General features: G+C 44.9%; 1 protein-coding gene across 9 annotated transcripts in view; it reads left to right on the top strand.

Annotated features, from left to right (window-relative positions):
- Positions 1-13,498, top strand: part of dpf3 (double PHD fingers 3) — a 39,174-nt gene that overhangs the window by 11,706 nt on the left and 13,970 nt on the right. For 6 of the 9 annotated variants that reach the window (XR_007450406.1, XR_007450404.1, XR_007450403.1 and 3 more), the window contains exons 2-7: positions 1,999-2,159; positions 4,685-4,792; positions 9,801-9,934; positions 10,129-10,224; positions 11,001-11,073; positions 11,583-11,624. Coding sequence is in view for 5 of the 9 variants with exons in the window: in XM_049590514.1 (XP_049446471.1) it covers positions 1,999-2,159; positions 4,685-4,792; positions 9,801-9,934; positions 10,129-10,224; positions 11,001-11,073; positions 11,583-11,624 (614 nt within the window). In the remaining 4 variants the exon portion in view is untranslated. The remainder of the gene's footprint in view (positions 1-1,998; positions 2,160-4,684; positions 4,793-9,800; positions 9,935-10,128; positions 10,225-11,000; positions 11,074-11,582; positions 11,625-13,498) is intronic. The other 3 variants (XR_007450405.1, XM_049590515.1, XM_049590513.1) reach the window with 1 other exon arrangement.

The raw sequence follows: 13,498 nt of genomic DNA, 5'->3' as shown, positions 1-13,498 counted from the left end.
CTGCATGTCTTTGGACTGTGGGAGGAAGCTGGAGCACCTGGAGGAAACCCATGACAGTAAAATAAAGTAGATATGTGAAAGTATAAATTGGGACACAGGAGAGAAACTAAACTCCAAACCACAAAGATTCATTGAGAAGCTATAAAAATACTATGAGCTGAACACAAAGAGACTTTTAAAAACGTGCTTCTCTCTGGTCTCCTGAGAAAACAGGAGTCGAGGGTCACAACACAGGCTTGTTTTAGAAAGTAAAGGGGGATAAGGGGTATCCGTCAGGGTCTGGCTGTGGTTGGCGAGACGTCAGTGCTTCCCTCTTGGAGGTGATCTGGCACACTTTTGGCCAGACTCCAGAGACAGGTGATCTCAGGTGCAGCTCTGCGCAATTCAACACGTTAAAACTGACGATGGGAACACAAGTCCGCACGGCTAGATTTGACACCAGAGGTGCCAAAGGAAAAGCCCTACTAAATGCTTCACATAGGGGGTATTTATACATTTTAGGGGGTGGGTGGTGACTGTTTATGTTTTGTAACGTTGCTGGTAAAAGGCACAGCACTGTACATTTTACAACAACCCACCAGTTGGGAACCACTGGTACAGAGCTTCATTAACCACAAATCAAGTCCCTTCTCCATACCTGTCTCCTCCTCTGAACCCTCCCCCTTTCTCCTCCATCAGTACATGCACTACCTGGCTCACTCCCTGCTCCAACCTCTCACCCTTCTCCCTCCATCCCTCCATCCCCCATCCTCTTCCTCCTCCGTCCACCCTCTGCCTCCCTCCACCTCCAAACACTGCACATCTTTGTGAGATTCAGTGCGACCAGTGTGCTGGTCTTTGTCCAGCTCCGAATTCTTTACATATCTGCGCTTGGCCAGGCAGACAGACAGGGTGACAGACAGGCAGACAGACATGTATGCACATAAACAGAGAGAGACAGACAGCATCCTGCTGCTGCTTTGGGGATCTCCAAAGGATACTAGTGACATTTCTTCTTCTTTTTCTTTTTAACATTTTTTAACTTTAAATTCACTGATTGGTTATTAGCATAGGACGAGGTCTGGAAATCATATACAGCAAACTGTGCCCAAAGACTGTTGACTCATTCACCTCTGGAGCTGAGCCATGTGTTCCCCTGCTGGCTAAGACCCCATTAGAGCTATATTTCCTCTATCTCCCCCTCTGGATTTCAGCTATGTGATTAAATAAAGAATAACCTACTTGAGGTGGATATTTTATTTTTGGCAAAACTGTTAATCTTGTTTTTTTCTGTCTGTCTCTGAACATCTTAGCTGCAGAAATCTTCCCTCTAGACTGGGGCTGTGGAGGTTATTGATGGCTCACATCCTGATTTAAAACCTCATGTGGGTCGATAGTGTGTGCGTGCATGTGTAGTGTGTTGTGTGGACTTCGATCCGTCCCTCTCTCTTATCCGTCATTTTGACAGGATGAAACATTTCTTCTTATTCTTATAGTTCATTATCGTTTCCCTGCATAAGTGTGTGTGTGTGTGTGTGTGTGTGTGTGTGCGTGTGCGCCCTCACAGCTCTCATTGTGCTTGGCCTGTATGGATGCTCCTTCACCTCGCCTGTCTTCATGCTTCGTCTGCTTTATGCAGCAAATCCAGACTTTGCGCAACACACTGAGCCAAAATGCAGAGAGAAGTCTGGGCGTGTTATATTAAGCTAAAGTTAACCAGGACTGAACAGGCCCGCTCGTACTTGATTTGCAGACCATACCAACTCTTCAGCCGCCCAGCACATGTTATTGCCATTAACCATCCAAAACTGTTAGTGTTTAGCTGATAGGACTTTAAGAGCAGGGGTGACTCAGCGCACAGAAAGCAGAAATTGAAGCCGCATGCTGCAAATAGCTGAAATCAATGACGGAAATGGGACCAGAATGTTACTTGTGGTCAACCTGAGCCTGCTTCTTCTTGTCTGTCTGTCTGACTGTTTACCTGCCATGTTCTCTGTCTGTCTCTCTGTCTGTGCTCAGGCTCGGTGACCAGTTCTACAAGGAGGCTATCGAACACTGTCGCAGCTACAATGCCCGTCTCTGTGCTGAACGCAGCGTGCGCATGCCCTTCCTGGACTCGCAAACGGGTGTGGCGCAGAACAACTGCTACATCTGGATGGAAAAGTGCCACCGTCAGCCAGGTGGGAAACACAGTCTGATCCACTGAACACACTCAGCTCATATGGCTTTAATGTATATGTAAATATTTATGTTCTGAATACTGTAGATCTGGTTTTTGTTACCATTCCTGCTTCATATAAGGAACAGTGTGACATTCTGGGACATATGTTTGTCACTTTCTTGCTCAGAGTTAGAGGAGCAGCTGGTTAGCTTAGCTTAGCATAAAGACTGGAAACAGTGGCAAACAGCTAGCCTGGCTGCGTCCAGAGTTTAAAAAATCTTTTTGTTTAATCGCACAAAAACTAAACTGTACCGTCAAACCATAGACTGTACAAAATAATGGACATAGCCACCGTGATGCCACCTATTAGTTTGTGGACTCCTGTTTAAAAGCCTTGTGTCTGGCGGTTTGACCGTCGCCATCTTGGATTTTTGAGGCCAGAAGTAACTAAATTTGGAGAAGAGGGTGGAGGTAACCATAAGGGCTGTGTCCACCAAAGTGCTTCAGGTCCGTTCTCTGTCTGTGGGACAAGTGACTTTCACAAACTTCAAACTAGGGCTGTGCCATATCATAATGTTCATGATAATACAGATATCATTTTTAATATGGTATGAAAAATTCATATCTTGATAATCACAATATTTTGACTTGTTGACATGTGACGTCATGCTGTTACCCACGGCAACAACAAGCATGGCTGAAAGAGAAATTAATACCAGCTCCGCGGTGGTTCCAAACAGAGGAGCAGCTTCGGTAGTGTGGAATAAACTGTGAATGTTTTATGAACAGCTCTGGACTTCTCAGACTCTTTTAGCGACTTACTGCTCAGAGGGAACTCAGTCAGCGGCTCCTCTGGCAGCAGCACAGCGTCTCTCCCTCTCCTCTCTCGCTGTGTGCACACGGGAGTCGGTGACATCAAGTGATTTTGTCATAAACCTTTGGTGATGTAAACCTACGTGACGCCCGCAGCTCGACAAAAAACTGAGAGAAAGAAATGAGAGATAGTTTTTTTTAATTTTTTAACTGAATATTAGAAGGCAAATTGTTGACATGTAAAACTATATCACTTATTTTGTTGCGCATCTGTGTTCTTGATTAATAATAAAATGTTCTTTTCCTAATTTGTCATGTTGTGAAAATTACCCTGAAATATTGTGATATTATTTTAGGGCCATATCGCCCACCCCTACTTAAAACACGTGGAAATAGTGGCAGCTATGGCTACACTACACTCTGTTAACCTGGGGTTATGCCATGGTTACGTTAACTAACCAACGCTGTCGCTGTGGTAACAACTTGTCACCACCTGTCACTCAAAGTGACCACGCCCTTAATTACACATACCTTTAAGCCTTTTATTTCTGCTGTAAAGTTGGACACTTTTACTTTGGGGTCTGTGGGAATTTACTTGCTCTTGGAGCCAGCCTCAAGTGGCCATTTGAGGAACTGCAGTTTTGGCACTTTGGCATTTGCTTTATTTTTCAGCCCCGGAGGTGTGCCAGACTATTCCTAGTGATTACCTGGAGTCTTGGAAACCATCATTGCCAGGCAGCCAATATAGACACCATGAAATCTGACATGATAATTAGTGAGCTTTAGAGCGGCTGGTAGACAGATTTCATAGACAGCTGTTTCTCCATTTTCAGTCCATATGCTAAGCTAAGCTAGGCTAACTAGCTGCTGGCTGTATATTGAATGCACAAAGAGTGGTGTCAATCTCCTCATCTAACAGAAATGCTGAAATGCATAAGAAAGATTTAATTTATCGATCTCCTCCCTCAATAAAAGTGAGTCACCCCTTCCTACAGTTAACACTTGATGATTTATCCTGAGACATGCAGTCAAAGTGCACATCTGTGTCGCCTGAACAACCAAAGGGAACAATCTGCTTTTTACCGAGAGCTGGACACAAATAGCCTGTCCTCCATCTTGTATGCAAAGCCCTTCAGGCCACACCCTATACTTTGTGGCAGACCTAACTCACATTATATGCATTTATTCTGGGTTTATCCCTCCGCCCCCTCCTTCTCTTTTTTTTCTATGCTCATATTGACAGAAAAAAACACGCTTACTTCCCTCCATCTCTGTCCTCTACCAAGCTAATGGTGGAATATGATTAGACACAGATAACCAAAATATTTTAAGCACAAGACGTCTGCTTGGTGTCAAAGCAAAAGTATTTAAATTGCTTTTTGGAGAAAAACCATCCTCGACGTGAAGTTACATTTCTGATAGGTCTGACAAAGTTCCCAAAATTCCAAGTTTTATAAGAGTTTCTGGAACCTGGCTATAAGAGCAGGAGTTTTCTGAATATGTGGACCATTAGCCTGAGCACTGACAGCGGGACATATTAAGTGTCAGGAAAACAAAACCAGTCCACTGTGTGTATTTCTGTGTGTGTTTTTGTGTGTGTAGGGGTCTCAATGCAAGTTTTGTTAAAGTTGTAAGCCTGCCAGTGGTTGTTAAAATTCTTCCTGTGTGCCTGTGTCTCTGCATGCGTGTTCGCCTATACGTATATGAATATGTGTATGTGTGTGTGTGCAGGCCAAGCAGCAGGACAGATGTATACCTACCCTGCTCGTTGCTGGAGGAAGAAGAGGCGACTCCACCCTCCTCTGGATCCCCAGCTCCGCCTGTGTGAGCTCAGACTAGGTAAGACAAACAGCACATACATACACACGCTGCACATTGACATTCATTGCACAGTGATGGCTGCAGCAGTGTTGACCCACAGTTACACAATGAAAGCTGCTGAAACCGGTGCATCCGCTCCTTTTTGCACTCGCGCCACTGTCACCTAAATGCACATGTATGTTGTGCCCTCTGCGCAGAGAGCTTAGGCGTGCTCAGTGGCGTTAATGTTCGCTATCTGACCATCTGGCTCTGGTTAGCCCCGTCTCTCTCGCCAGGTCTCCAGGTTCATTCTCTCCCTTGAATCAATGCCTTCTCTCACTGTTCTCTGGCAGTACACACACACACACACACACACACACACACACACATACATAAGCTCACAAACACCCCCACACATGACTCTCGCTCTGTGTTGCAGCACAGAAGCACCCTAGCTGGGCCTCTATAATCATTTGTCCATGAGGCATTAGAATGTAAGTGAGTCTTATGAGGTGGAAGTGTGTGCATTTTTTTATGTGCATGCATATGTGTGTGTGTGTTATGGGGGATTTTAGGAAAGGAATGCCTCAGGAACCTGATAAGGGGGAGAAATAAAGGCGAGTCTTTGTTTCGGCTTTGCCGCACTATTGTTTCCCCCTCGCTGTCTTCCAGACGCAATATAATACTCCACAGCGTTCCCCCAAGAACGATTCAGCTTTAAGCATAAGAGTCATTTTCACGGAAAAGAAAGAGAGAAAAAACTCCCCCGAAGCGACTAACTAAAGGGAAAGAGAACTAGCGATATGTTGTAGTTAACAAGAGCAGGAAAAAGCCTTTGTAGGGTGAAAGAAAGAGTAGAAGTCTCCAGTTTAGTTTTTCAGAGATCCATTTCTGCAGTTTGGCCCAGATATCTATCATAACACGACAGAGGAATGTGAGTGCTCCCCTTTCAGGCTTTTGGAAACGCTTTATGTTTATTTAATGCTTCCTGAGCAGAGAGGTTTGTCTGTGCGTGTGTGTGTGTGTGTGTGTGTGTGTGCGTGAGGATACACAGTCACAAGGTTGCTTTGAAATAGTTTTAAACCAGAATTGTTTTGTACAGTAGATTCTTGGCTTTTTCTTCATGTCACTGCTCAACTTGTGGCCGTGCCTCAGCAGCCATTTTGCTTCCATCAGTATAAACTCCGTATTTAATCTGATTTAAAAGGCGAAAGTAAAAAGAATAAGAGCGAGATATTTTTGTGATACTCAACATGAATTTTAAGATTAACAAAAAGCAACAAGCAAACACTTTGAATCCACTTCTTTTATAGTAATTTTTTGTGTGTTTTTCTTAGTTCATGTCTCTTAACCTTACTCTGTGGCAGTGGCTAGTTTTTAAAGATTATTTTGGGTGGTGTAATTAGGTTCATTTTGTCTACTCAAAATAATTAAGTGTACAAAGTTTTTCTTTTTCTTGTCTTTTTACCAGACATTGAGTTTTTAAGGAGATGTAGTTTACCTTGGCATGTTTCGACTGTCCCTTCAGTCTTCTTCAGAAGCGTCTTCTTCAGAAGCGTCATCTGATGTGCGTCATGACGTGTCAGCTGGTAGTATCCCGGAGGCGTGACCAGCCTGGCAATCTGACAGATTTGCCAGGCCGGTCTGCGAGCGCATACAGAGGACAATGAAAAAACACAAAATAAACGCAATAGTAAAACCTCACGCAAAACTCTGCCAGCTTTTAGTTCACCCAAAAGACAGGATAAACACGGACAAAAAATGCAACGTAATATACGAAATCCCATGCATAACGTGACAAAACATACATAGGAGAAACAGGAAGAAGCTTCAGTACAAGAAAAACAGAACATAAAAAAGAATGCGAAAAGGAAACGACAGGACGTCTCACAAGATCACAAAAAGAAAAAGCAGAGCAGGTGAACCTAAAATCAGCCATATCAGATCACTGCAAAATAATCATGTCATGGACTGGGACAACGCAAAAGTCAACCGATCATGAAGCAAAAAGTTCAAACGTTGGATCAAGGAGGCCATAGAGATCAGGAGGCGGGCCAGGGACACCATCAACCAGGATGAGGGGGCTTTCATGCTGTCACACACCTGGGACTCTCTCCTCCAAAGAACACCGGGCGGTGGGAGGCGTGACCAGCCTGGCAAATCTGTCAGATTGCCAGGCTGGTCACGCCTCCAGGGTACTACCAGCTGATAAAGACACGTCATGACGCATGTCAGATGATGCTTCTGAAGAAGACTGCAGTGACAGTCGAAACATGTCAAGGTAAACTACATCTCCTTAAAAACTCATTGTCTGGTAAAAAGACAAGAAAAAGAAAAACTTTCTACACTTTTTTTTTACACCAAAATTATTTTGGGTGCTTTTGCCTTTGATTGATAGGACAGTGCTGAGTGTGAAAAGGGGAGAGAGAAAGGGGATGACCCATGGCCGCTGCGGCAAGGACATTGCCTATGTACGTGGGACGCCCACTGAGCCACTGGGTGCCCCGGCATTGGCCAGTTTACATTACAGGGTCACTCCAGAGAATACGTTTAGCACTTCCATAAAGTTTAATCCTGATGTAAAGTGCCTAATAAGGGTCAAGCTCTAAAAATTCTCGATCCATTTTCAAGCCATTTTAGACAGAAGCACTCTTACTTCCATATGATGAAAACGGGCTGCCAGTCGTCAGGCTCAAAGATTGGCTGTCAGCCTCCTGTGGTATGCAAGCACAGCACAGCTTGAGCTTATCAGTGGCTTTGAACAACACCAGGACGTGGGTTTGATACCTCTCTGCCTCCTTTATGCATCTTTGCATCTTGTTTACATGTGTACATCTCGCCTGTGCTTAGCTGTTTTTACAAACTGAAATGGAGTCGCTACAGCCGTTAAAGTGAAACTGATCTTCAACCAGTTCTGTCATCCCAGTTGAGAGCTGGTGGCACCATGGTGGCATTGGGGAAAGCCCAACACTAGGGATGCACGAGATTGGATTTTTTGCCGATATATAACAACTCATTTGGCTGATAACTGATGCTGATATATCCACTTATTTCCCTACCTAATTGTAGTGATCATCAAGTCTGGAGTGGAATTAACATCATATTATTCATTCCTCCTCTTATCATGACGGCCCACCAGCAGATGGAGACGTTAAATACAATGCTTCTCAATGTATGTAATATTCATTCATTGTGCACATTAAGAAAAAGCATGTTGACTGGTTCTCATAGTTTATTTTAAAGCCGATATTAGCTGATACCGATGACGTGCCGATATTATCGTGCATCCCCACCAGACACCATTCATCTGTGCACCCTGCCCACACTGCCACGGCAGAGCTGGTTGAAAACTAGCACAGTCGGCAGACCTTGGGGCTGAGGGTCTGATCCTGGACTTTATAAAAAGGTGGCAACTAGGTGCCAGATCGTTAGCAGCACTCACCCAAGAGGAAGCTACGAAAATCATGGACACAGCGTCAGAAAAAAAAACACAAATATAGCGAAGGAGAGTGAATCTGGGGTTGTCTTTTACTTTCACTTTTTCTGGCGATGTTGACAAACAGTAACTGAGTTTTCTTTGCTTTTCGCCGGAACATTCAGCATCACATTCACTCCACAATGTTTAACCTGGAGAGTAAAAGAGGGGAGGGTGAGGAGGTTATAAAGGGGAAGAAGGATGGGTATGAGTAAAGAAAATGGGGGAGAGGTAAGCAAAGGAAGGAGGGATTTGGTGTAGAGGAGGAGAGAGTTTGTCAGCAGAGAACGGAGGTGAAGGAGGAGGCATAGTTTGGGGAGGGGTTGGGGTCGGCCAGGTTTAGGGACTGTGGAGAGGGAGGAAATGTCTTGTCAGTGCCAGCAAGTCAACCCACACAGACAGACAAAGAAATGAGAGGAGGAGGAGGAGGAGGAGGAGGAGGAGGAGGAGGGAAAGGAGGAGACCCAGAGGTACAGCAGCTCTGTATTCAGTAAGAACATCTCACAGCCCACTGCCTTTCTTATCACATCCCTACTTTCATTCTGTTCTCATCCCGGTGTTAGAGTTCAAAGACGAGGACAGAGAGTAAATGCTGCAACCAGTTCATCTCCACGGAAATGAAAAGAGGGAGAGGAGGAAAGATAAAGGAGAAGCAAAAACAAAAGAAAAGACAGAGTGTTTTTTAGTTTGGTTCATTATGTCCTCCTGTCTAACTGCGCACCTGGTGCCACTGTCACTAACACTCCCTTCACATCATTTACAGAGCAGCAGAGGGAACGCTTACACAGTGTCCACTGTGATACTGATACTTTTTATCTGCTTTGGCCAATTGGCGTTCAAGAAGCTTTTTAGGTGTTTTCTAAATACTTTGACCATTTAGATCATACATCAGAGTTACTGCCTCAAGTGAGGGAGTTCAAGTATCTCGGGGTGTTGTTCACAAGCAAGGGTGGAATGGAGAGTGAGATGGATCGGCAGTTTGGTGCGGCGTCTGCAGTGATGTGGGCGCTGTGCTGGAGCGTCAAGATGAGGAGGGAGCTGAGAAGGCAGAAGCTTTCGGTTTACTGGTTGCATGGTCATGAGCTCTGCGTAGTGACCGAAAGAATGAGATAGCAGATACAAGCGGCTGAAATGAGTTTCCTCCATGGGGTGTCTGGGCTCAGCCTTAGAGATAGGGTGAGGAGCTCAGAGATCCGGAGGGAGCTCGACGTAGAGCTGCTGCTACTTGGTGTCGAGTTCAGGTGGTTCAGGTGTCTGATCAGGATCCTCCTGGGCGCCTCCTGTTAGAGGTGTTCTGGGTACATCCCACTGGTAGGAGGCCCCGGGGCAGACCCAGAACACACTGGAGGGATTATATATCTCATCTGGTCTGGGAACACCTCAGGGTCCTCCAGGAGGAGCTGGAAAGTGTTGCTGGGGAGAGGGACGTCTGGGGTGCTTTGCTTGGCCTGCTGCCCCCGCGACCCGGCCCCGGAAAGGATGGATGATTAACTATCAAAAGAGTTTTATAAATTAATTAAGGAAGAACACCTGCCATCTCAAATGCTTTTTTCCTTCTCCTTGCCTCCACAGAGGCCGAGCTGGCCCCTAAGCGCGAGGCTCCCCCTGGCGAGGCCACAGCCTTGGAGGCCCTCCTGAGGGGGGACAGCCTGGTGGAGAAAAAAAACAGCATCTGTAAAGAAGAGGAGACGCTGCTGGAAATACAGGTAGTTAATGATGTGTTCATTATGTACAGTACAGTTGTATGTCTCCTTGTTTTACTCCTGAACTTCTTCATACAGTTTTTCTTACTTTTACCGAACCCTCCTGCTGTCTGTCTGTCTGTCTGTCTGTCTGCCTGTCTGTCTCTATGTGTGTGTGTGTGTGTGTGTGTGTGTGTGTGTGTGTTTGTGCTCTGCAGAGAGTTCTGGAGGCGGAGGAAAATGGGGACGGTCTCAATGATGACGAAGACTTTGACCTGGATACTCCAAAGAGAAAGAACAGAAACAGAGGCAAAGTGAGTGTCACAGATGGAGACACAGAGGCACACACATGTTTGTGTGTGTGGTGTAAAAGTGAAAAGTAACACAGTTTCATCAATGCAAAATCTATTAAATGTAATTATATTTTATTCCTACAGCATCTTCTTTCCATTGAAGCAGAAGTATGTCGGATTATGTGAAACTTGTGCCACATCTTAAAGGTCCCATATTGTGAAAAGTCAGATTTCCATGTTTTTTAATTATAAAGTAGGTAAAGGTGCTCTTAAATACTGTGTATGTATCCAAACGCTCAATCATTAGAGAAATGCACACAGTCCATATTCTGTAACTGCGCCTTTTAACAAGCTGTCAGGACTTTCGTGAAGTTGTGCTGTCACAACTGTACTTTATAAAGATAGAAGTTCCACTGTAGTGCCATTACAGTCATTCCTCTGGCTGCAGTGACAGCGCAGAGACGGCAAAAGCGCAGGCGTTGAAGACCTGGAAACACTGACCAATTAGAGCAGACTGGGCTTTTTTGAGAGTAGTGGCTTAAAGAGACAGGCGTTAAAACGGAGTGTGGGTGAATACATGTATATTCAGAGAAACAGTATGAGGAAAGTTAAGTGTTTTTAGACATTGAAACGTGTCAACATGTTCGAGCAGGCACTCAAAATATAAGTATGACCCCGGAAATGGGCGTATAATGGGACCTTTAAGGGCTTTGTTTCATACCAAATGATGAAATGAGCATTTGTGTGGAAACGTTGATACATGGATTTTGAAATATCAAATGTTTGTTGTGCTTCAGAACAGAGGATCCAGTCGTAGGAGGACGGAGCCTGTTAACATGGACGACCAGGACAAACCATACGTCTGTGACAGTAAGGGAAAAGAAAGCTGCATTCTTTCTACATCATGTGATCGGTGTCTTTAGTGGGTTTTTTACATGCTAGTTTACCTAAGTTCAGAATCACAATGTTTCCTAAAGCTCAAGGAAGTGAAGAAAGTCTCCGCTCATCGAATTTGGCTAATACAAACGTTAATCCCTTTAAGATGTTTGTCAGGAAACCACACTCTATATGCTTGTTCCAGATTGTTAGATTATGTGTTTAGACACCTGATGAATCCAGCAGAAGAGTCATTCTCTCTCGTCTTACAGTGACAGCCCGCCTCTCCTTCTGCTCTAAGAGCTGTCCTCTGCAGCATGAAGAAGAGTTTGTTGTTAATCCAGACCTGACTAGCATGCCACTTGCGTACTTGGACAGGAATGGATGCGGATGTGGACAGGGATAGCCTCGTTGACTGGGCCTCAAACAGATGAATCTCATCCTCATTTTGTGTCTTGTGCTGTCTTTCCTTTATCGTTTGCTTTGTGTCTTCTCTGTTCCAGATAGATACAAACAAAAGCATAACTCAAAAAAGGCTGAAGAAGGTATCTGAACCTGTCGCCATCTTCTTTTTCTAGGGGCTGCTGTGAACTGTCTTTATGATTCGCCTCTTTTTTTTTTTTTTTTGCTCATGGGCACCTGGTGTGGGAATGGCTGACTGGTTGCTAATCCCTTGGACATATCTAACGCTTTAAATGCTGTATGCTAGTCCAGGTTCCTGAGTTCAGTGCAAGCACTGCATGACACTAACGCTACGCCACGTGCTTTAATGCTTGCTCATTGCAAGGCATGCACTAAATGATGCTTAAGCAGCAGCAGCTCCACTAATGTCGCACCGAGGGATGCATGTTTTCTTAAAGCCGCACTAGCTGTGATGTGATCCGCAGATGTAGCCATTGTAGAAGTGTTTGCACTGGGTGGAATCTCTTCACATGTTTTATATGGGTATGTTTTAAATTGTGGGATTGGACTGGTGAAGCTTTGCAGCTTTGTGGTATAATATGCAAATTTGTAAAGTCTGAACAGAAATAACAGCTGTATTGGGGCGTGGGAAGGAAAGCAGCAGAAATATACAGTATAATAAGAAGCTTCTATGATGGCTACAACTCTAATGTGCTCATCAAGTTCTCAGTGACCCAGAGATTCGGCAGTATTACACGATAGATCCTGTTTTTTTTATTATTAGCACATAAAATGCTCCCAAACCAATCCTGTTTTTATATGTTAGATTTGTGACCTACAAGGCTTCACAGAACAGCAACATTAGAATAAAAAGTGTCTCTAAATAATCTGTACTTAGGAACAGTTGAAGGTGAACCTTTAAAACATCCCATGCCATGTCTCCATATCGATTAGTTGTTTCACGACCTTGTTATATAGTCTGTGTATTTTTCATTTCAACTGTCTGTCCTGCCTGTTGTTCCGCCTTAAAGGGTAACTTTGGTATTTTTCAACCAGGACCTTATCTTTTCCATGTTTTTGTGTCTAAGTGACTAATGGTAACAACAGTCTTTGAAAGTGGTACAGTACTAAGCAAAGAGGCTGCAGCCAGTAGCAGCGACACAGGCTGCAATGTAACCACTCTGGGCTTTTTAGCACCGTCATTGTACATCCTCTAAAGTCCCGTTTCCACCAAACACTTTCAGTATGGTACCTTTGGAACCAACAGTAACCCTTCAGACTTGGTACCTAGACCCTAGCCTTTCCACTGCAAACAGTCCTCTTAAATGTGGGCAGGGCTGTTGTCACTCACTGCTCCGTTCAGCACTCGCTGTATTTCCTCATCACTGGTGACACAGAGGGAAGTTAACGGTTCTTTAACCGCCTGGAAAACGTGAGGTCAGGCACTCCTCTGTGCCAGCTTTCAAGAGCATGGTGGCAGGTTGCATCTGAGGTTTGCGAAGGAACCTTAACAAGCATCGTATCATAGCCTATTTACCCAAAATCCTGAGTGCAGAGGGGGGTATTGCACTCAATAGTTAAATAGTTTAGTGTGGTTCCAGTGTCAGTCTTTGGGTGGGGTGGGGGAGTTGATGGCTTTGACGGCCTGGGGGAAGAAGCTGTTAATGAGTCTGGCTGTTCTGGCTTTAAGAAAGCGGTATCTCTTTCCCAGAGGGGAGGGGGGAGAATAAGGAATGTCCGGGGTGAGTGGGGTCTGTGCTGATGTTTCTGGCCTTCCTGAGAAGTCGGCCAGTGTAAGTGTCTTTGAGGGGGGGCAGTGTGGTCCTGATGATCTTCTCTGCGGTCCTCACCACCTGCTATAGGTCCTTCCTGTCCTCTGCGGTGCAGCTGATGAACCACACTGTGCAGCAGTAGGTCAGGATGGACTTGATGGAGGCCCTGTAGAAGTTAACCAGCAGTGGGCGGGGGAGGTGGGCCTGCTTTAACTTCCTGAGGAAGTAAAGTCACTGGTGGGCCT

This window comes from Epinephelus fuscoguttatus, linkage group LG11 (genome assembly GCF_011397635.1).
Source record: "Epinephelus fuscoguttatus linkage group LG11, E.fuscoguttatus.final_Chr_v1".
NCBI classification, from domain to species: Eukaryota; Metazoa; Chordata; class Actinopteri; order Perciformes; family Serranidae; genus Epinephelus; species Epinephelus fuscoguttatus.
Note: the sequence above shows the minus strand (reverse complement) of the source record. Positions and strands in the feature narration are given on the sequence as shown.